This window comes from Mya arenaria, chromosome 10 (assembly GCF_026914265.1).
Source record: "Mya arenaria isolate MELC-2E11 chromosome 10, ASM2691426v1".
Taxonomy (NCBI): domain Eukaryota; kingdom Metazoa; phylum Mollusca; class Bivalvia; order Myida; family Myidae; genus Mya; species Mya arenaria.
The window spans coordinates 27,673,710-27,697,720 of NC_069131.1; the positions used below are offsets into that span (position 1 = coordinate 27,673,710).

The 24,011-nt window shown below is 37.0% G+C and overlaps 1 protein-coding gene and 1 pseudogene across 1 annotated transcript in view; one reads left to right on the plus strand and one right to left on the minus strand.

Moving 5' to 3' along the window:
* The window catches only part of LOC128206684 (uncharacterized), an 85,221-nt gene that overhangs the window by 20,356 nt on the left and 40,854 nt on the right, over positions 1-24,011 (plus strand). Inside the window, exons 2-3 of the mRNA XM_052909297.1 lie at positions 17,831-18,058; positions 21,441-21,630. Of these exons, the coding sequence (XP_052765257.1) occupies positions 17,867-18,058; positions 21,441-21,630 (382 nt within the window). The 5' untranslated portion in view covers positions 17,831-17,866. The remainder of the gene's footprint in view (positions 1-17,830; positions 18,059-21,440; positions 21,631-24,011) is intronic.
* On the minus strand, positions 7,656-8,567 carry LOC128204543 (uncharacterized; annotated as a pseudogene).

Consider the following 24,011-nt stretch of genomic DNA (forward strand, 5'->3'; position numbering starts at 1 on the left):
TTGAAACGGCACTCAAGTCTTTTATTGAAACGACTCCAAAGTCTTTTATTGAAACGGCACCAAAGTCTTTTATTGAAACGGCACCAAAGTCTTTTATTGAAACGGCACCAAAGTCTTTTATTGAAACGGCACCAAAGTCTTTTATTGAAACGGCACCAAAGTCTTTTATTGAAACGGCACCAAAGTCTTTTATTGAAACGGCACCAAAGTCTTTTATTGAAACGACTCCAAAGTCTTTTATTGAAACGGCACCAAAGTCTTTTATTGAAACGGCTCCCAAGTCTTTTATTGAAACGGCACCAAAGTCTTTTATTGAAACGGCACCAAAGTCTTTTATTGAAACGGCACCAAAGTCTTTTATTGAAACGGCTCCCAATACTTTTATTGAAACGACTCCCAAGTCTTTTATTGAAACGACTCCCAAGTCTTTTATTGAAACGGCTCCCAATACTTTTATTGAAACGGCTCCCAAGTCTTTTATTGAAACGGCACCAAAGTCTTTTATTGAAACGGCTCCCAAGTCTTTTATTGAAACGGCTCCAAAGTCTTATTGAAACGGCTCCCAATACTTTTATTGAAACGGCACCAAAGTCTTTTATTGAAACGGCACCAAAGTCTTTTATTGAAACGGCTCCCAATACTTTTATTGAAACGACTCCCAAGTCTTTTATTGAAACGACTCCCAAGTCTTTTATTGAAACGGCTCCCAATACTTTTATTGAAACGGCTCCCAAGTCTTTTATTGAAACGGCACCAAAGTCTTTTATTGAAACGGCTCCCAAGTCTTTTATTGAAACGGCTCCAAAGTCTTATTGAAACGGCTCCCAATACTTTTATTGAAACGGCTCCCAAGTCTTTTATTGAAACGGCACCAAAGTCTTTAATTGAAACGGCTCCCAAGTCTTTTATTGAAACGGCTCCAAAGTCTTTTATTGAAAAGGCTCCCAAGTCTTTTATTGAAACGGCACCAAAGTCTTTTATTGAAAAGGCTCCCAAGTCTTTTATTGAAACGGCTCCCAATACTTTTATTGAAACGGCTCCCAAGTCTTTTATTGAAACGGCACCAAAGTCTTTTATTGAAACGGCTCCCAAGTCTTTTATTGAAACGGCTCCAAAGTCTTATTGAAACGGCTCCCAATACTTTTATTGAAACGGCTCCCAAGTCTTTTATTGAAACGGCTCCAAAGTCTTTTATTGAAACGGCTCCCAAGTCTTTTATTGAAACGGCTCCCAAGTCTTATTGAAACGGCTCCCAATACTTTTATTGAAACGGCTCCCAAGTCTTTTATTGAAACGGCACCAAAGCCTTTATTGAAACGGCTCCCAAGTCTTTTATTGAAACGGCTCCAAAGTCTTTTATTGAAAAGGCCCCCAAGTCTTTTATTGAAACGGCCCCCAAGTCTTTTATTGAAACGGCTCCCAAGTCTTTTATTGAAACGGCTCCCAAGTCTTTTATTGAAACGGCTCCCAAGTCTTTTATTGAAACGGCTCCCAAGTCTTTTATTAAAACGGCTCCCAAGTCTTTTATTGAAACGGCTCCAAAGTCTTTTATTGAAAAGGCTCCCAAGTCTTTTATTGAAACGGCCCCCAAGTCTTTTATTGAAACGGCTCCCAAGTCTTTTATTAAAACGGCTCCCAAGTCTTATTAAAACTGCACCCAAGTCTTTTATTGAAAAAGCTCCCAAGTCTTTTATTGAAACTGCACCCAAGTCTTTTATTGAAACGGCTCCCAATACTTTTATTGAAACGGCTCTCAAGTCTTTTATTGAAACGGCACCCAAGTCTTTTATTGAAACGGCTCTCAAGTCTTTTATTGAAACGGCACCAAAGTCTTTTATTGAAACGGCTCCCAAGTCTTTTATTGAAACGGCTCCCAAGTCTTATTAAAACTGCACCCAAGTCTTTTATTGAAACGGCTCCCAAGTCTTTTATTGAAACGGCACCAAAGTCTTTTATTGAAACGGCTCCCAATACTTTTATTGGAATGGCTCCCAATACTTTTATTGAAACGGCCCCCAAAGTCTTTTATTGAAACGGCTCCCAAGTCTTTTATTGAAACGGCTCCCAAGTCTTATTAAAACTGCACCCAAGTCTTTTATTGAAACGGCTCCCAAGTCTTTTATTGAAACGGCTCCCAAGTCTTATTAAAACTGCACCCAAGTCTTTTATTGAAACGGCTCCCAAGTCTTTTATTGAAACGGCTCCCAAGTCTTTTATTGAAACGGCTCCCAAGTCTTTTATTGAAACGGCACCAAATTCTTTTATTGAAACGGCTCCCAAGTCTTTTATTGAAACGGCACCAAAGTCTTTTATTGAAACGGCCCCCAAGTCTTTTATTGAAACGGCTTCTAAGTCTTTTATTGAAACGGCTCCCAATACTTTTATTGAAACGGCTCCCAAGTCTTTTATTGAAACGGCTCCCAAGTCTTTTATTGAAACGGCACCAAAGTCTTTTATTGAAACGGCACCAAAGTCTTTTATTGAAACGGCTCCCAAGTCTTTTATTGAAACGGCTCCCAAGTCTTTTATTGAAACGGCACCCAAGTCTTTTATTGAAACGGCTCCCAAGTCTTTTATTGAAACGGCACCAAAGTCTTTTATTGAAACGGCTCCCAAGTCTTTTATTGAAACGGCACCCAACTCTTTTATTGAAACGGCATCTAGTACTCAACATATATACATGAGGATGACTAGGGTGACGGGAATATATTTTACCATGTAAATCACTAATAAGAACAGTATGTACTTAAGGACACTTACATTGTACACACATTGAGTATCAACACTTATGTTTGGCAGCTGACTCGTACCAGGCCGTACATTTTACTTGAAAGTTAGTTATACTTGGCAATGAACTTGCATCTAGAAGTGCATTGTTCTTGAAGATAAGCGTTTATGAAAGGGGGAGGGGGTGGATGACGTAGAGGTGGAAAGGTAAACATCAAATGGTTAAGAATGATACACAGGTAAGCTTCCGTCAACGTCAAATGGCGGGGAAAGTGTTGTCCGAGCGTTTCAGTTTTTGGCAAGGTCACCCAGTGGTGGGGAACCATTAAAGAGTCGCCGGTCTGTCCCAACGTTTACAAATGAAAACAAAACCCATATCGTTTCCATAAACGTCATCAATGGGTGCTCCGGACGGATGGCACCGGAAATAAGAATTTGGTAGTTTTCGTCCACGTCCCGACCTGTTACCGGAACTGCTCAGGTCCAGTGTCATTAATCTATAAACCTTTTAATGATTTGGTAACCATTCCGAGTTGAACCGAATCACTCCAAAACTCAGTGAAAATATTAAAGATGCACTCTTAATCCCCAAAAATAAGTTTTAGCACAATTAATAATATTTTTTAATAGTCCTTAAGATGAATAAATGTCGAAAACAATGGTTCTTATGAAGGATACCGAATCTAGTTTGAAAGAAAAGTGCATAAAATATGGTATTTCTACCTTAGGAGACTAAAGTAGATCACAGTAAATCTTTTTGCATTCACCAATCATTTAATATTTTTGCGCTTTCTGCTGTTAAATACATAGCTACAATTTTGCTTTCAGTAATTAATATTTTCCATAAATGCATTTTCAGTAAGTAGTTAAAGGTCTATCACTCAAAAATTATGTTTGTTATGCATGTGTATGTATTAATTTTGAATAAAAGTGTCACTTTAACAGACTCCGCAAGCTTCACCAAGCAAGAGCGATCGTTTTATCTGTACGGGATTTACAAGCAATTAATCGTACATTTTAAGTGTAACGTGGTAGGATATTACGTGAATAGGAGTTAATTACCATAGGGCCGTAGTCAAGGCTCTTGAGATTAATTGGGTACGTAATAACCGTTATCATGTATCGGTGTATTACTTGTATACGACCGAGACGGGTTTTATTAAATGTCACGGGGTTAATAGGTGACCCGATATAGTCTGAACACTTCTTTTACAAATAACAAACACCTTTGCCGGGGCAGGACATGCGATAGAATTTACAAATGTTAGTGAAGTCGGCAATCAAATTCAAGTCGTGAAACATTCATAATTTAAGTTGTTTTGTAATGAACAATTCTTTCTCTAGACAATCATCAACATAGCCGTCTTTGGCCGTATCTGTCTTCCATCGACCGTGTTTCTTTAAACACCGGTCTGAAACTCCGTCAGCATTTGCTGCTACAGTAGCTCCACTTGCTCTTAAAGAATGAGTCCCCAAGTTTAATGTTGGAGCGACTAATTGTAACTTTGAAACTATGCATTCTCTAGCGCGGGTATTAACTGATATTTTTGTTCTTTTTTAACAGAAAACATTTTTTTGCCTGATCTGCATGCTGGCCTGAATAAAAACATATCTGAACCGATTACTAACCCGGCGCATTTCATGTGACACTCCAACATAAAAACTGGACAAGCCGATGTCGAACCCTTTGCAATTAAAACCTCTTTTCCCCCACGATAAATGTCTGTTTTGCTCTTCTTTATGCTAATAACTAAGTGTTCACTTTCAAATTTAACTTCATTACAAGTCAGTGCACTAAGCTCATCAAAACGTAAAAATCCAGCATAAGAGAGAAGAATCATTGCGAGATCCCGTAGAACTATCACATCCGTTGATTCAATAAACATGTCACAAAGCTTTATCAAATGCTCAGAATTTACAACGTCTTTTTTCTTAATGGGTTTTGAGTTTAAACGCTTTGCACATTCAAGCATTGATTTTACTACACTATTCTCGGTTGGATCTGTAAAATCATTTACACGAGTGGTACCACTTGATTTCATAAAACACTGCCGAAATAACACTGGCAGATTTGTTATTGTCTATCAATGATGATAAATACATTGCAATATGAATGGAATGCGCTGGTCTATATTCGAATCCTTTCTCTATACAAAAGTCTATGAATCCCTTTGCTTGGTGGTGATATTTCAAAACGGTGTTGTCCGCCCTAGCAGCTAAAAGGTGGCTTGCCATTCTGTCGACCACATGTTCAGAATTGTCAATAATCGCCCCGGCTTCCTCGAACTTTCGTTTTAGCGTTTGTCTCAAGCCAATACCTGCAATACGTATATATCATGATACAACATGTACGTGTTCCGTTTTCGCTTATGATTTAGATACGCGTACGTCAGTCTGTACCTGTAAAACCGTAATCATGACGCTTCTTCTAAACGTCAAGCATATCACAATTTAGCGCCAATAATCTGAAACTCAAGGGATCGTGCATAAATATCCCGTTTTTCCCTTTTCCCTGTAAGACTGCGACTGTAAGGGGACATTCATAAACATCTTTTGCAAAACTTTTAAAACCATGTTTCCCAATAGTGAGTAACGGCCAAAATGGAGCCGATATCCACCTAGGAACAACCACTGTTCCTCTGCATTTTTCAGCAACCATCTTGTTTAAACATTCAACGATACGATTCGGCGGTGGAACAATCCAATTCATCTCTCCTACCCAGCTTTGCGTAAAGCAATCTATGGCTTCCGTACCTGGTACCCACCACCTTGAATTGAAACGATCACATTTATTGTTATAATGTGACGCAAATCTATCAACTGTAAATGGTCCCCATTTTGTGTCTAAAATTTTAAAATTATTATCACTTATTGACCAATCATCTGAATCTAAGCCTCTGCTTAAATGATCTGCTTCTGCGTTATCCTTCCTTGGAATCCATTCTACAAACAAAATGATGTGGTTAACATCGCATATACGATGAATATCAAGACATATTTCGTGAAATCGTCTTTATTGCTTCCTGAAATCTGAATGTACTTTACATTTTTGTTATCTGTGTAAACCAGAACATTTTTACCCACAAAATTGTGCAGATTACTAAGCATAATTCGGCGTACAGCTTCCAATTCCCGCCAGGTAGAACTTTTTACCTTCTCTGCATCAGACCAAGTCCCGTGTACTTTTGAATTTTCTGCTACGTCAGGAACTTTAATGTGTGTATTCATTTGCGATAAATCTAAACATTTAGACTCACATTCGGGAGCCTCGAATAAGGGAACATGTCTTTGAGACGGAAACCGTCTCTCGCTAACATAGCGAACATACTCACTTCCGGGAGCATACCTCTGAGACTCGACCGGCCTCGCGCTATCTGAGCGCACCTGCCCACTTCCGGGAGCATATCTCTGAGATTCAACCGATCTCGCGCTATCTGAGCGCACCTGCCCACTTCAGGGAGCATACCTCAGACTCAACCGGTCTCGCGCTTTCTGAGCGCACCTGCCCATTTCCTGGGGCTATGTTCGAATAAACTAAGCATTTTTATTATTCTGAAAATACCTCTTTTCCGAGAGCAAACCATCGCAAACCCAGTCTGTGCGTGAGCTGCAATCCGTTTCGTCATCTGATGACGTCACTACCACATCAACTAGTAAACCCGAGGTACGATTACCATCATGATAGAAATCTACACGTGAACCCTTACCAGAAACTACTTCACTAATCACGAATCCGCCGTAGCCCAAACTGCTTGCGTCTGACCAAAGACTAAACTCAGTGGTTTTGTCATATACCAAAAACTTGCCTTCTATGTGTAATCGTCTTACATTTTCCCGCCAAAACGTCAATTCATTTATGGCGTTTTCGTTTACCTTGACTGGAGCATTCCAACTAGCTCTACTATCAATACAACGATGCAAATATCTGGTCATTCTACAAACGATCTTACCGAGCACGCTTTGTAATGAAACAATTTGGCCAACGATACCTGCTAAAAAACGCACTCTGACCAGATCCAGCTTATCGCATGCGAGCTGAAACTTTATAGAGTCTATCGCTATTTCTAGCCTATCTATCCGTTCACAAGAAATGAAAATTCTAAATTTGATTCATAGTCTAGCGGGTGACCTAACCAGTTACCAATGCGTTTCGGGTACCAACTGCCTTTGTCTTCTGCCAACAAAAAACCAAATTCCCTTACTGACTGGCGAATGAATGAACTTGCTAACATTGCTTTTGTTCGGTGAATGTGGCCGCCTATGCCGTCATCAAGGAACATAATAATCTTGTGACCTAGAGATCTCCAATATTTGACCAATACCCTTTAAGTTTTACTAAAAATAAACCCAGCGGTGGAAATACCGAATGGCAAAGATTTATATGGATACCATTTATCCTCCCAACAAAATCCGAGATATATACAATGATCTGGGAAAATATCGATATGGTGATAGGCGCTTTTTAAATTAAATGTGAATATGTATGTGCCTTTTTCAAATAATGTTTCTGCAACCTTAATGTCCTCGTATTTCATTCGAAACAGATGCAAACATTTATTAATGTGTCTACAGTCTAAGACGAGTCTAGGCTTACCATTTCTATTATACTCTACTGTAAGAGGATTCACTATATGAGGTTTCTCCTTAACCTCTGAAACGACACCCTTTCTAACCAGGGAAGCAATTTCTCCCTCTACAAAACTGGGATTAGTCCTTGCAGACTTATTATTTCTCAGCTCTATTCTCTCTGGAATAACCTTAAATGGTAACGTATAACCATTGGCAACCACGTCTAAAATGTATTGATTATCGGACGTTTCCGACCACTTACTTAGGTGTTTCTTTAAACTACCGACTGGAGTTACGTCATTTATGCTAGAGTCCCTCCTATCTTCTTTTAAAGGGTTGATGTCTATAGAAGGACTTCCTTACCTCTCCACTTCCGCTTGAGTAGGTTCCGGATGATTCGTACCTGAATCTTTTACGTCAGTAACCAAGCAATTCATAAAACTACTTATCTTGTTATTCTGCTGGCTTGGGTTCTGCCGGCACTCCATTTTCCAATGGCCAGATTTCCCACACATGAAACACAATCCGGGACGCTGCCTGCTCGTCTGTGCGATGTGCAACGCCTGTTGTAATCCCGGCTGCTGTTCCGGTCGGCGATACGGCCAGTTCTTACGCGGCCGCTTCTTTCTTGTCCGACTTGACCTTCCTACTGGCTCGAGCTTCGGCCTTGTATATGCGCTTCTCGTCATCGCTGTCGTCTGCAATGGGATTGGCCTCGTACTCCGAAACAACACGCCAACCCAACTCGGACGTGTCTGCAAAAAGCACCAGTTTCTGGCGGTGTTTCAGCAATTCAGTAGCTAGAAAAACACAACATAATTGGCGTAATAATGCGCTTTATATGAAGTACTTATTATTTATACATGTGTATATTGACTAAGATGCGCAATGCTACCAATCTTATAAATACCCATGCATGTGGTCACTATAATCCGTGTTATGTACACAGATAAATTGTTATCGAAAAATAAAATATCGATGTTATGTTTACCTTGAACAATAGCCTCGTGTGCGGCGGTTAAATTTTGCGCCTGTACGTGCGACCCTGCCGTTTCAATTTTCTCTAATACCCTAGAATTAATCTTGTACTGCTCCTCGTTACTTTTCCTTTTAAATTTAGGAATGTCAAGTAAAGACAAGGGTTTATCACTTATTTTAGATATCATCCCGCTGATGCTTCCGAGTAACTCCTGGTTGTCTGTCCTCATCACTTCCATGATTTTTTGTTCAATCCTTTTGTCCATAACATCTGACATTTCGGACGTCGCCATGTTTCAAGCAAAAGTTGACCGTTCAGATCGCTGTCGAGCATAGAACTAATCGCCACGAACATTATCCCGCCTAAACCGCCAACCAATAGCCATTGGTCACCTGACTTTTACACCTGATCAAACCGCGCACTAATATTTGCGCGCCAAAATGTTAAGACAAAAGTTCTGCGCTATACTACGTAACGCACAGAACTAGTAAGGATATACGGGTCAAAGGAAACCATATCGGATGAGAACGAAAGTAGGTGACCTGATATGGGATACACGGGGCAAAGGAAACCATATCGGGTAAGAGTGAAGCCGACTATGGTTTCCTGCGCCTCGTATATTCCATATCGGACCACCTACTTATCCGCTACATTTAATATATGTTGACAACAAGTTTATATTGATCAATTTATTGGAGGAGTTTCATTTTTTTAATCGGAAGATAGAGGCCATTTTGGTATGATATAAAGATTAGTGACCCAATATGCAAATGTATGAGGTCACCACGTGACCAGTTATTTGGACCAATGGCGTTGCGTATTTCATGTTAGAAGCGTTATACCATTTTTAAGAATAAGGTTTCAAATGCTTTATAAATGTATTTGGGAGAGGAATCAAGAAATGTATGTTGTTATTTTAGATTAAGACAACTAATAATAATGCCTGAATTGCCTTGCGGTCTGAAAAAAAACGCTTTCAATCAGTTCCATTTCCGATACGCCCGAACGTTCGCCGCCTGATGTTTGCTTTTGCAAACTCCATCCATCAAGTGTTACTTAATACTAGACTTGTACAACTGTATTGTACTTGTCGTGTGGTTTTTACTTGGTAAATATGTTGCATATAACAATACATCTGTAAAAAAGAAGCTGTATGCTGGTCTTAACAATACGTATGTATGCTGATCTTAACAATACGTATGTATGCTGGTAAACAATACGCGTGTATGTTGGTGTTAACAATACGCGTGTATGTTGGTGTTAACAATACGCGTGTATGTTGGTGTTAACAATACGCTTGTATGTTGGTGTTAACAATACGCTTGTATGTTGGTGTTAACAATACGCTTGTATGTTGGTGTTAACAATACGCTTGTGTGTTGGTGGTAACAATACGCTTGTATGTTGGTGGTAACAATACACTTGTGTGTTGGTGTTAACAACATGCATGTGTGTTGGTGGTAACAATACGCTTGCATGTTGGTGTTAACAATACGCTTGTATGTTGGTGTTAACAATACGCTTGTGTGTTGGTGTTAACAATACGCGTGTATGTTGGAACTAACAATACGCTTGTATGTTGGTGGTAACAATACGCTTGTGTGTTGGTGTTAACAATACGCGTGTATGTTGGAACTAACAATACGCATGTGTGTTGGTGGTAACAATACGCTTGTGTGTTGGTGTTTACAATACGCGTGTATGTTGGAACTAACAATACACTTGTATGTTGGTGTTAACAATACGCTTGTGTGTTGGTGTTAACAATACGCGTGTATGTTGGAACTAACAATACGCTTGTATGTTTGTGGTAACAATACGCTTGTATGTTGGTGTTAACAATACGCTTGTATGTTGGTGTTAACAATACGCTTGTATGTTGGTGTTAACAATACGCTTGTATGTTGGTGTTAACAATACGCTTGCATGTTGGTGTTAACAATACGTTTGTATGTTGGTGTTAACAATACGCTTGTATGTTGGTGTTAACAATACGCTTGCATGTTGGTGTTAACAATACGCTTGTATGTTGGAACTAATAATACGCTTGTGTGTTGGTGTTAACAATACGCGTGTATGTTGGAACTAACAATACGCTTGTATGTTGGTGTTAACAATACGCTTGTATGTTGGTGTTAACAATACGCTTGTATGTTGGTGTTAACAATACGCTTGTATGTTGGTGTTAACAATACGCTTGTATGTTGGTGTTAACAATACGCTTGTATGTTGGTGTTAACAATACGCTTGTATGTTGGTGTTAACAATACGCTTGTATACTGGTCATAAAATTCCGTTTGTAAACTGCTAGGCGTGTAGCTGACTGTACGCAAATACGCGGTTGCGTAATGAAATTTTGACAGGTCGAAGTTTAGTCATACCAAAAAACCCTGAACTTGTAATAACAACCGAAGGGGGTAGGGTTGAAGGAGTTAACATGTTGTCTGTCATCGATCTGCGTAATCCAAAATTGGCTCTAGCTTCGCTCTTGGCTGCACTTGATAATGCTTTTGTAATATGCAATTTACAATGCACTTGTATGCTGCACTTAACAATCACTCTGTTAGCTGTATTAAACAATGATCGTGTTTGCTGCACTTTACAGTGAATTTCGCATATGCCTTGGTCCCGTTCTTGGTAAATCTGATAAAGGTATTTGTAAGTTAAGATGTTAAAGTGCCATTCGTTTTCAAAATCAATACATACACATGCATAACAAACATAAATTTTGAGTGATAAACCTTTAACTACATGTGTACTTACTAAATAATGCATTTATGGAAAATATTAAATACTGATAACAAGATTGTAACCGTGTATTTAATAGCTGAAAACGTAAATTAATTAAATGATTGGTGAGTGCTAAAATATTTACTGTGATCAACTATAGGTAGATATACCATTTTTTCTGCACCTTTCTTTAAAACTAAACTCGGTATCCTTTATGAGAACCTTTGTTGTCGACATTTATTCATCCTTTTTGGTATATCAAAACAGTTGTATTACTTGTGGTAAATTTTATTTGGGAGTAAAAGTGCATCTTTAAACATATAAGTACCTATAAGGCAGTATTATGTGTTAATTGCGTTTGACAATCTCCTTGGTCATTGGTCTGAGTCAATCACGTCTTATGACTGGAACAAATGAGCGATCATACGGTTTAATGCTAGCGTTAATGCTTTGGGAGATAATGAACGAACAAAACCTTTATGAGTAGGCCAAATTATGTATGTCATTTGTGGCCATATATTTTCGTTCACGCTCGAAATTGCCTGTCGTAAAAACAAAAAGATAAAATTCATCACACACTAGTAGTATACAGACAGATTTGGTTGTGTTGGCTAAAACTCAACGGGAAATGTTCCTGGCTTAGAAAACAACATACTGACGGAGATTAATCTGCCAAAAACCGTCTGTCTAATCTACTCTGGCAATTCTTGCCCGATATTTATCAAACTTGGCAACATTGTGCATGATCATAATCCATCAGGCAAGTGCAACCAGCCATTGATTATCACTGATCAATACTCAAGGGATTGTATTCAATTGTTGTTGTTGTTGTTGTTGTTAAATTAAGAAAGGTCTACCCGGGCACCTATATGGGTGCATTATGTCTTTAAGCTGCATTCTCACCGATTGAACGTTCCTGACAACTTTTTTGTCTTGGAACAAGTCAATTTATGCGAAAATGCATGGATCGCAGATTTTCATATTGAAGTTCAACAATTGATGTTTTATGCATTTTTCTTAAACCGTCAGTAACGCTCTAAGCCATACAACATTATTTTTCGAACGGAAATATGAAAATCCACCATCTGATCTAGTGTCAGCAGTCTTATCCATATCTCTAGTTTGCAGATATTTACGCCAAAAAAATAGCTCGTTCCGGCTTTAAACCTCCGTCACATGCCAAAGGGTAACCAAACCAAATGTCAAATGTTGAAGCCAAAAGGGGGGGGGGAGGTAATTGTTTTGTCTTCACAATTTAATTCTTAGATAATAATCTAAGTGTTTTAATTGGACAGTAATAATAACTTGACAATGGACGCAATGGAATGACTGGGCGTGTCTAAGGACAATAATAAGAATAATATTGAATATATATTGAACTTCCTTCTTACAATTGTGAAATGTTTGCAAATTAACCGGTAGTTTGATAAATTTGTATTTGTGTTATGTGATTACTTGGGCAGCAAAAAAATAATGCACAGTCGAACCCCGTTGGCTCGAACTCGTTTGGCTCGATTTTCTCGTTGGCTCGAATCGGATGTAAATGATCAATTTCTTAATACTAGAGGATTAATATTCCCGCTTGGCTCGAAATTTCAGAAACTCGAGGTATTTTCACTGGTCCCTGGGTGTCGATTGTACAACATTTTGAAAGCAGTACCGGAAACAAACGCTCCATTTCAAAACAACAACACACACTTGCAATCAAGCATGGAGTTAGAGGTGCACTCAAAAGTATTTTATCCAAAAGGGATTCATCGTTAGAGCTCATTTGCGCCCACTTCACTATTTATTCTAGTTTATTCTAGTTTTTCCCCAATCTTAATAGCATGTGAACACGCGTCTTCAGCGGTTTGTTCTGTAATCCTTTTGATATCACTTTTAGGAAGATTGAAATGAGGTTATCGTTATTCATTAGACAAATCCTAATCGATTTTCACCAATTCTTTGGATGTAAATGGAATGCTCTTGTGACAAGATTTCAAAAAATTGTGGAGAAATAATCCTTAGGGAATCAGCAAATCTGTTTAATCTAAATAACCGTTTGAATACCACAGTTTAAATTGTAGGCCACCGTCGACCCGTCAGCTATGTTTGAATATAAAGTCGAACCCCGTTGGCCCGAGCTCCCAGGGACCAGCAAAAATAACTCCCAAGCCTCGTAAAGTTCGAGCCAAGCGGGAATGCTTACCTTCAGTTAAGAGGAATCGGTCCTTTACATCTAGTTCGAGCCAACGAGGATATCGAGCCATGCGAGTTCGAGCCAACGGTGTTCGACTGTAGTGAAATGTATAAAGTGTAAATAATTTTGAGCCTACTTTTACTATTTTTGGTCTTTAAGGGATTTTGAAAAAAAATATTCTAATCTTAAAAATAGAAATAATAATTTCACATATTTGAAATACATGCTATCTAAATATATAGGTGTTTTGATATTGAACTAATTGGGGTAGCTCCATAGTGCAGAAATTGAAGTTAATTCTGATTTCTTTTACTTCGATTTTGATTGAAACTGTTAGCTACAATGATCACTTTCGAGACTCAGTCCATTTCATCTGTATAAAACATAACTGCCTATTTTGAGAGGCAATGAGAAATTACTCCTGACTCGGATCGAACCCACAACATTATTACTGAGAGGCGCACACATATACCACTAGACCACTCTTTATGCATGTTCTTTGAATACACACATGCGCTATCTTACCCATTCAGCTAATACGCATTTGCCCAATACGATACAATACATTTTTTCGATTTTTTCATTGCGATATCGATTTGAAACCTCTTCTAATTTGCTTCCATTATAATAAGCACTAGGAATAAATAATGTGTTGCTCCGCTACCAGATGCGGAACAAGGAGTTGGCGTTAGAGGGGGCGTAACTTTAGGGGCGTAATCTTTGGTCTTGCGCCCCCCCTCTCAGAACTGAAATTTATTTGGATTAAATTGTTGGCATGCGGTTTGGTGGTACCCCCCCCCCCCCAACAACAACAACCCCTCAATAATATTATTAAAATTCCAGTCTTAAATGGTGCATTGTTGGCGTAGTTTATTAATATTTTTCTCCTATATTGAAATAAAAAGTATATTTGGACGTTTTTAAGAGTACTCGGGCCGGTTGCGCCTCTCCCCCCTCGATATACAAGGCATTTTCCAAATCCAGGTTATGTACTTAACATTCGCCCTCTCCAATGAGAAACTGTATTTTCAGAAAAATAGAAAAATGAGCAGCAGTTACAAACCATGTGAGATCTCGCAGAAAAAAAAATCCCAGATTGTAATACATTTGTAAATATTCCTTCCAGAAATTAAAACTGTTCAATTGACGATGACGTTTTATTGAAATCGTTTCAGGAACTGTGAAAAAAACATATACTTGAACAATTAGCAACAGGACGAAACCATGAAAATATCGAGACGCTCTATGGCTTTTCCCGATAAAGCCAGTCATGTATTAAAGCTGCACTTTAACAGATTTATCATTTTACAATTTTTTTATTTCTTGTCTTGGACAGAGCAATTTTCTTGCGTAAATATCTGCAACTCAATGATATAAGACTGCTGACAAATATTATATTCATATTTCCGTTCGAAAATTAATGTTTTATGGCTTAAACCGTTACTTACAGTTTAAGAAAAATGCATAAAACATCAAGTTTCGACTTTAAATATAAAAATCTGCGATCTAATTTTTTGTAAGCAGTCTTATATAACTGGCTTTCACGGATTTTCGCAAAAAAATTGGCTCGTTCCAAGACAAAAAATAAAAAAAAGTTGTCAAAACGCTCAATATGTGAGAGTGCAGCTTTAACACCCTCGAATGGCCAAATGTTCATAAACCATTTCCCAGATACTCAATAACATGTACGGCACCTATGCTACAAACGTGAGAAACCGAAAGAAATCATGCGAGGTTCTTCAACTATTCATTTTCCGGATTCTGCTAATGATCCTTATCCTACCTGTGGAAACTCTCCAATTAATTATTAACGTTGTATTGGTATTTTTCCAGTTAATTTATTAGCACCCTCGAATGGCCAACTGTTCATGAATTTTCCAGATACTCAAAAACAAATACGCAAACTTTTAATACAAACGTGCGAAACCGAAAGAAGTCATGCGAGGAATTTCAACAAGTCATATTGCGGATTTTGCTCTTGTAGCTTTTCCTTCTAGGAATAAAAACTGTTCAATTAACAATGAAGTTGTATTGAAATCTTTTCAGGAACTGTGAAAAAACATTTACCGGAACAATTAGCAACAGGAAGTAACCATGCAAATATCGTGACGCTACATGTTTTTTCCCCGATATAGCCAGTCATCTGTTAGAGCTGCACTCCCACAGATTTACCATTTTTACAACTTTTTTATTTTTTGTCTTGGAAAGAGCATTTTTTGTTTATATCTGCAAACCAATGATTATTATAAGACTGCTGACAAAAGATCAGATCGCAGATGTTCCTATTTCCGTTCGAATTGAAAATTAATGTTTTATGGCTTAGACCGTTACTAACAGTTTAGGAAAAATGCATAAAGCATCAAGTTTCGAACTTAAATATAAGAATCTGCGATCTATTTTAATGTCAGCATTGTTATATAACTGGTTTCCATGGATTTTCGCAAAAATTGGCTCGTTCCAAGACAAAAAAAGTTGTCAAAACGCTCAATATGTGAGAGTCCAGCTTTAACACCCTCGAATGGCCAAATGTTCATAAACCATTTCCCAGATACTCAATAACATGTACGGCACCTATGCTACAAACGTGAGAAACCGAAAGAAATCATGCGAGGTTCTTCAACTATTCATTTTCCGGATTCTGCTAATGATCCTTTTCCTACCTGGGGAAACTCTCCAATTAATTATTAACGTTGTATTGGTATTTTTTTCAGGAACTGTGAAAAAAGTATACCATAACAATTAGCATCAGGAAAAAACATGCTGATATCGTGACACTGCATGACTGATTTCCGATATAGCCAGTATAAACAAAACAGAACAGAACAGAACAGAACAGATCATATATTTAGACTTGTAATTTGCACATCGTCTTCGCAACCATAGCATACTATATATATATATATATATATATATATATAAATACAATGATGAATATACAATGATACAAAATATAAAATAAAATACAGATACTTATTATAAGGACACATGACCAAATTAGGTGTGAATGAACAAAACATTTCATATTTCAAAATTTAAATTTGTTTATCTTGGACGCAAAGCTCTTGAAATATAAAGATATTTTTTATAAGTTATTGTTTAATTTTGTAGCTAATAAATCTAGAAATATTAATAACAGTATTTAATATATTTTCTTCGAATACTGTAAAAACATGGTCAAATGCATGAAAAATGGAATTCGTCTTCTATATATCTTCAGTTGCAACGTGAATAGAAACTTTCTATAAGTTGGATACGTTTTCGGTTATATCTACACGTTTGAATTCTCATAGGACGAACAGAAAGTCTAAGTTTACAAACGAAAAAGAGCGTAAAGTTTTAGGGAAAACATCAAATTTTCTTTACATTGAAATGTTCTTTTAAATTCTTTATACAACATTAGAACTGGGTGATCTAGAGATCTATACTACTCTTGCTTAAAACAGTAAAATATTCGAGTTTTAAATCCACACAAAATGAACTAGCATTCGTTAAATTAACATACAAAAGAAAACAATAATTACTCAAAAGCTTTCTAATATTTGATACACTGTTTTCCTTTTTTAGCACTCTCCAATGCCAAACTGTTTATTAATCTTGTGTCTTTCCAAATACCCCAAAAAACATATAGAGGGGCGGATCCAGGATTTGACGTTAGAGGGGGGTGTAACCTAGTGGCGTACCTTTTTAAATTGCGCCCCTCACTCCGAACAGAAATGTATTTGGTTGAAAAGGTTGGCAATGGAGTTTGGTACTCCCCCAAGAAAAACTTACCAATTTTCTATCGTGTATTTGGGCGTATTTTATTGCTCTTTATCTCCTATATTGAAATAAAAAATAAACTTGGACGATTTAATTTGGGGGGGTGGGGCAGTCCGATCCCCCCCCCCCCGATCCATTATCGATATACGACACTTAAACTGCACACATGAGCATCCGAACGAAATTATTCGAGGTACCTCCAAAAGACATTTCACGGACCCTGCTTAGGAACCTCCCCCACACCATTTCCATTGGGGAAACTGTTCATTATTTGATTAATTTGAATTGGTATATTTCAGAAGCATAAAAACAATTAGCAAAAAAAAAAAGAAATCATTCGAGGAACCGCTACAAGTCATTTTCTCCATTCGTCATATGTACTTTCTCTATTTATTCATAAGCTCTCTCCTATGTCAATTTGTTAACGTGATACTCGCTTTTAAAATCAATACATACACATGTATATCAACATAACTCTTGAGTGATAAACTGCTTATTTAATAGCTCAATACGAACAAATATTAAACAAGAAAAACTGCGATACAAAGTATCACAGCGGGCCCACAAGCAGATCTACCATGTAAATATTTTGAAGTTGGTGATGGCTGATGTCGAGTCAAGGCTATGAAGGAATTCGAAGAGACCTATTTTGGTAAAATATTAATCTATGCACAACTACAGTTTATATTAAACAAAATGAGTCCTTTAAGATTCACACTGATCAACTATCGTCTCATAAGGTAGAAATACCGTGTTTATGCACCTTTCTTTCAAATTAAATACCATTCCGTGCATAAGAACCATTGTTTTTGATATATATCCATCCTTTTCAGTAAATAAAAACAAGAAAATGAAACTATTAAAATAGATTGTTATATTTTCAGATACTTTATAACAAATACGACACTGATACTGCAAACATGAGCAGTCGAAAGAAATCATGCGAGGTGCCACTACAAGACTTTTCCCGGATACAGTTAATGTATCTACCCTCCGCCCTGTCCAATGGGAAACTATTCACAGACTACACGTTTCCTCCGGACAAATCCTCCCTCACATATGTATACAGCGGAGATGATCGTTATGAAAAGATGATCTTTAAAAGACCAAAGGTGAGATGGTTTATATATTTATACATAAATACGGTAATTATTTAGCGCTCTCTGACGTCATGCTTTTCCCATAATTTCCATAATATCAATCACTCTCGTTGGCACGATGTTACGCGAGAGTGTGTTCTTGTGTTGTGGGGGAAATCGGAGTTTCCGGAGAAAACCCACTTGTCCGACTTGGTGACCACAGCCAGACTCACATGCGCCCAGGCCGGGAATTGAACCACGGTCGCCTATGTGAGAAGCGAGTGCGCATACAATTGCGCTAACCGGTGAGATTATTTCTAGGAGCTTAAACTAGTTTGTATGGCCATCATCTCTAACTTGACCCAACATTTATCAATAATCAAAAAACTAAAATCATAAGCCTCATTTGAGCCAGCATCAATTTGAAAATAATGAAAAATGAAAGTAAAATAAAACATTTTAATTTTCAAGTTTTAACGACAAGGGGCAAATTTTCCGGTCCCTTATAATAGGACCATGCACCAGTACATTATTTATGATTTGGTATTGAGTTTGTATAGAGTTTTGTGGTTTTTGAAGGAAACAATATTTTAATTTAGAAAGATGAACTACTTTTTTGTTTTGTTTTATAAACTCATATTTAAGTATGTCATTTTGCTATATTAAATAAGATAATTAAGTTAGTAACGCTTAAGAAATTTGAAAATATTTAAAAAAAAACACAAAAGAATCAAACCAGAGCAATCGTGCTAGCCCTTAAAGCTGCACTCTCACAGATTTACCGTTTTTGCACCTTTTTTTATTTTTTGTCTTGGAAAAGCAAATGTTTGCGTAAATATCCGCAAACCAGTGACAAAAGACTGCTGACAAAAGATCAGATCGCAGATTTTCATACTTCCGTTCGAAAATTAATGTTTTATGGTTAAAAGCGTTACTAACGATTTAAGAAAAATGCATAAAACATCATTTTTTGAACTTGAATATAAAAATCTGCAATCTGATTTGTGTCCGCAGTCTTATATGCTGTTTAACATGTATTTTCGCATAAATTGGCTCATTACAAGACAAAAAAATAAAAAAGGTTGTGAAAACGTTCAATCTGTGAGAGTGCAGCTTTAAAAGTACGATATTCATTCAAAGATTTATCTAATAATGAAAGTTTCTTGGTATATTATAAAAGCCACGGTATGGTAAAGCAATTTGCATCATTTCGCATGTATGGCTTTGATGTCAGATTGTGCATGCATGCATTTATTTATTATTTACCTTCTAATTAAGTTAATGATGAATAAGTCTGATAATTAAATTCTTTTTGTATTTATTTATTTACACTTAATGAGGAGTTGAAAGGCTAGAAATTAAAGCATTTGAAAATTTAATTTCTAATTACTTTTGTGATACGACCTTTTGCATGGGTAAACATATTTTTGGAATGTGTTTTTAGGTGTATGTTAAGGTTTTGAGCAAACTTAAAGAAGCAACAATTATCAGGGATTGATTTTCTTTCGACGCTATAAATATACAGTCAAACCCCGTTGGCTCGAAATCGCTTGGCTCGAATTTCACGTCGGCTCGAGCTTGTTGTGAATGACCGATTTCGTTATACTGAATGTAAGCAATTCCGCTTGGCTCGAATTTGTTCGGCGTTCCCTTGGAGTTCGAGCCAACGTGGTATGACTGTATTTAATGCCAGACTTGCCAATCAATAATTCGTGTGGCTGTTCCATAATACGTATTCAAATCAGGAGTGGTATCTAATGTTCAATTTAAGATAATTTTATGGTCATACATCATCGACTTCATTCACTCTATTGGTCAGTTATTAATAACCAGTAATCCGATTAGCTACATCGTTCTTAGACCAATAGTTCTAAGACCAATATTGAATACCAGCCCAGAAAAAAACACACACAAAAAAACAGTAACTCGAGCCTCTTTCTGGTTACAAAGATCGAAATATAGGTATTGAAATGAAAGCAAAAATCCACAAGACATTGTTATTTGGAAAGTGCCAAGCGTTTTGGCTCTGAAACTAGTGCTTATATTTCTTCTTCCATTCTGACTAAACTATGGTAATTTCTCCTGTATTTAAAATTTCTGGGCTTGAACAGATAAAAAATATGACATTTTGACAATTTTGTGTTTTGGTCCTTCAAATTCACTTTTGCACTTTTGTGTTAATGTTATCGCATCAAAAGGAAAATCATCGATCATTATTACAAACAAATTGTTTCAGGAAAAGTTTTATTACTGTAACAATTTTTTTCCGAATGTTAAGTTTTAATAATTTTAATTACCAAGAGCTTTATATAGACATCATGTTAGTCAGGAAACAAATTAGTAAACTTGCTATAATTAATCTTAGCAAAAGAGTGCTTACCTTAAAAGAGTTTGGAAAATCCTAACGAACATATACATAAATTAAGCGTACAAATATTCGAAGAAATGGAAAACAAAATGGTCTTGGCTGCTTATAAAATTGTTCTTAATTGGATCTTACAACAATGTAGCTAATCGGATTGCTTGATATTAAGAACTGACCAATATATAGTGATTGAAGTCAATGATGTATGACCATAAAATTGACTTAATCTCAATTACGAATAACACCCCTAGTTTTCTCCCGGAAAACACTTGGAAGTTGTATTTTTCGGAGAGATAAACTATCGACTTAAGTGAATGGACATGTTGTAGCATGTTATTATATAAAATATTCAAAATCAGCAGTCGAAAGTACATGTACCTATACCAAAATAGAAATTAGTTGTCCGGTAAGCGCAGTGGTAAGCGCACTCGCTTCTCGGTTTTGGTTCGATTTCCGACCTTGGCGCGTGTGAGTTTAGTTTGGTGTTGTTAAGTTTGGTGTTTACTAAGTCAGACAAAGGGCTTTCTCCGGTTTCCCTCATTCTCTCGCGCAACATCGTGCCAACGAGAGTTTATAAGAATAAGCTATGTAACTTTCTGTTTGTTGTAAACAATATAATAACGTGGGGCCGTATTCAATAAGCATTTTAGCGAATATTTTCAGCATACTGAGAATTTCGTGATTTTGACATCGATTATTTTAAATTCACGCTACTTTTTATCAGATTTATTCACATGCATATATTGTTTAGACCATTTTCTGGCTTGTTTTCATATTTTTGGTGTACAAACATTGTTCGTTTCCTTAAATTTCAATTTAGAAAAAAGGCATTTTTTTCACTAAGTTGAAAGTTGTTACTATTAGTAAGATGCTTTTTGAAAACGGCCCATGAACGTTTGAAAACATATTAATCAGTTGCAAACAATTCTTCAATGAAAACTAAAATTATACACTTGTCGTCCAAGGACGTCCAATCGGCAACGATTAATAAAATTGTATCTTAAAGCTTGACTTTTCATTTTTCATTCAACATGATCTTTCTTATTTTAGGACATTTGCTCAAATGCTGTGTTAACCGGTGTGGGTGGGGCATATGATTCCCCGTTTCCATGGAAACAATGGAAGAAATGCGGATGGTTCGAAGCCGCCATAGCTGTTGTGTCTCTCAATATCAAAACCATGGACAAACTCATTCCCGGATACAGGAACTTTGACCAATCGTTGCAAACAGATTATATCGGTAAGTGCATTCGGAGCTCCTCGGCCATTTTCCATCGAAAACAACTTCGGATGTATATGGACGGTTTACAATGTCAGAAATCTTTATAATCTCGAAATACACTGCACCTATTTGGAATGGGTTTGCATGCTTGTTGGTGGAAAGACAACCCGAAAACCCATTCTACTTTTTTAATTGGTTTCCATGATTTGTGGTAGATAGACAACCAGGCGAAATAAATAGTTTAAGATACAATGGATTCGGATTCACCGTTGAATGTTAATTTTACTCTTATTCGAATGGACACGTGTCCGTTGTGGAGCACTAATAATCGGAAGAGAACTTTCTGGGGTTAAACCGAAACCGAGTACGTATTCCAAGGGTTCCAGTACTACCCGGCAATTACTTAAGTACATGTTTTTGCTATAGAATTAGTCGTGTTTGGAATATTGTCAAATATTTTATCAACACATTCAATGAGAAATTACGTTTTCAAAAAAACAACAACAAAAAACAACAAAAAAACATGCAATATTTTTAATCACACTATGCGTTTATGTGGTTAAATGAGTTAAAAAATGAAATTGAGATTTGACTTGAGTATTTTTGTGATATTTGGGTCTTGTGTTATACGGGGTTCAATGAAACAAAAAGAATGCAAATGCAATGAATTTACCTTAAAAGACAACGGTGTGGTTATATTGACAGTACGGAGGGAAGCCCACAAAGGGGTCCTCATTGCAGTGTACGACAGATTTTAACATTTAGTTTTGTCTGGCTTGGCCGTATTTCTAGAGCGAGTTTTCACTTTACTAATGGTTTTCAAGTTTTGTATAAGGAGTTGATGCAATTGTGAAGCAGATGTATGAATGGGCGGAATGGAAGAAATGTTACCGATATTAATGATATGACAAAGCGGCCACCTTTCAGGATCTTATTTACGGACAGAAGTTCAGAACATACACGTTTACCAACATTTCTTTTAACCTAAATTTAACATACTATCACAAAACGGTATACGCGTATGCTCACGAAATCGGACGTCATCCACCGCAGACAAATGTATTTCCATAAAATAAACAACTGAGCTCCCCTTCATTTATCGCATACAGTCTTACCCCGTTGGCTCGAACTCCCGTGAACCGGTGAAAATACCTCGAACCTCGAAAAGTTCGAGCCAAGCAGAAATGCTTACCTTCAATATACAGAAATCGATCCTTTACAAATAGTTCGAGGCAACGAGGTATTCGAGCCAAGCGAGTTCGAGATAACGTGGTTCGACTGTAGATTATGCACGTAGCTTTACGGGATACGTGAGCACGTTTTAATATCATTACGCCCACGACTCCGATATCTTTTTGAAAAAGGGCCATGCCCCCAATTTCTACTTAAACGGAACTCACTTAAGTATATTATTTCATTCAGCAAAATTATTTGCTTGAATATGATTTTATTAAATAAAAAGTAGTGTATCTTATCTATTTTACTATTATTTTCTTATTTATCACGAATATTAATTCCTTAACAGACCTCGAGTTTTTAAAAAGAGAATACTACAAAATTTATACTAAATTAAAAATAGTTTGCCGAGCTTGGTCCTGTTATAAGGAACTTAATATTTTTCGATTTGGGCCTGGCGTATAATGTTACTCCAGACATGTAGCGCCTAAGTGGCAATGATTGACGTGTCGGCTTACATTGCCTGTGAACGATGGGAGACTTCCAAGGAAATTAACGAACCGGCTTCATGTATGGCTATTAAAAAGGGAAAAAGTAATTTTCTGGATTCCATAAGAGTTCGTTTGGTTGTAAATCGATATCTTTTTTCCATTGACGTCGGCTGATAAAAGACTTATAATGCTCAATTCGTCTCTTCATAGAAGCCACCTCCCCCCCCCCAAAAAAAAAAAACAAAAAAAAAAACATGCTCTGCTTTTAAATGGATCAGAAAATAACCCTGTGAACGCAGAAGGAGTTAACATACTTCTTTAAGCAAGCTGCACTCTCACAGATTGAACGTTTGGACAACTTTTTCTTATTTTTTGTCTTGGAACGAGTCAATTTATGCGACAGAACTGCTGACAAAACAAATAGATCGCACTTTGTATATTTAAGTTCAAAAATGGATGTTTTATGATTTTTTTCTTAAACAGTTAGTAACGCTTTTAGCCATAACACATTAATTTTCGAACGGAAATATGAACATTTGCGATCTGTTCTTTTGTCAGCAGTCTTTTATCGCTAGTTTGCAGATATGTACGCAAAAATGAGCCCCTTTCTAAGACAAAATTTAATTTTTTATCAAAACGGTGAATCTGTGAGAGTGCAGCTGTAATAAAGATAAATTACGGAGTCGGTTTTGATTAACGATTCTCCCTTACAATTTCAGAGCTTTCCTGTGT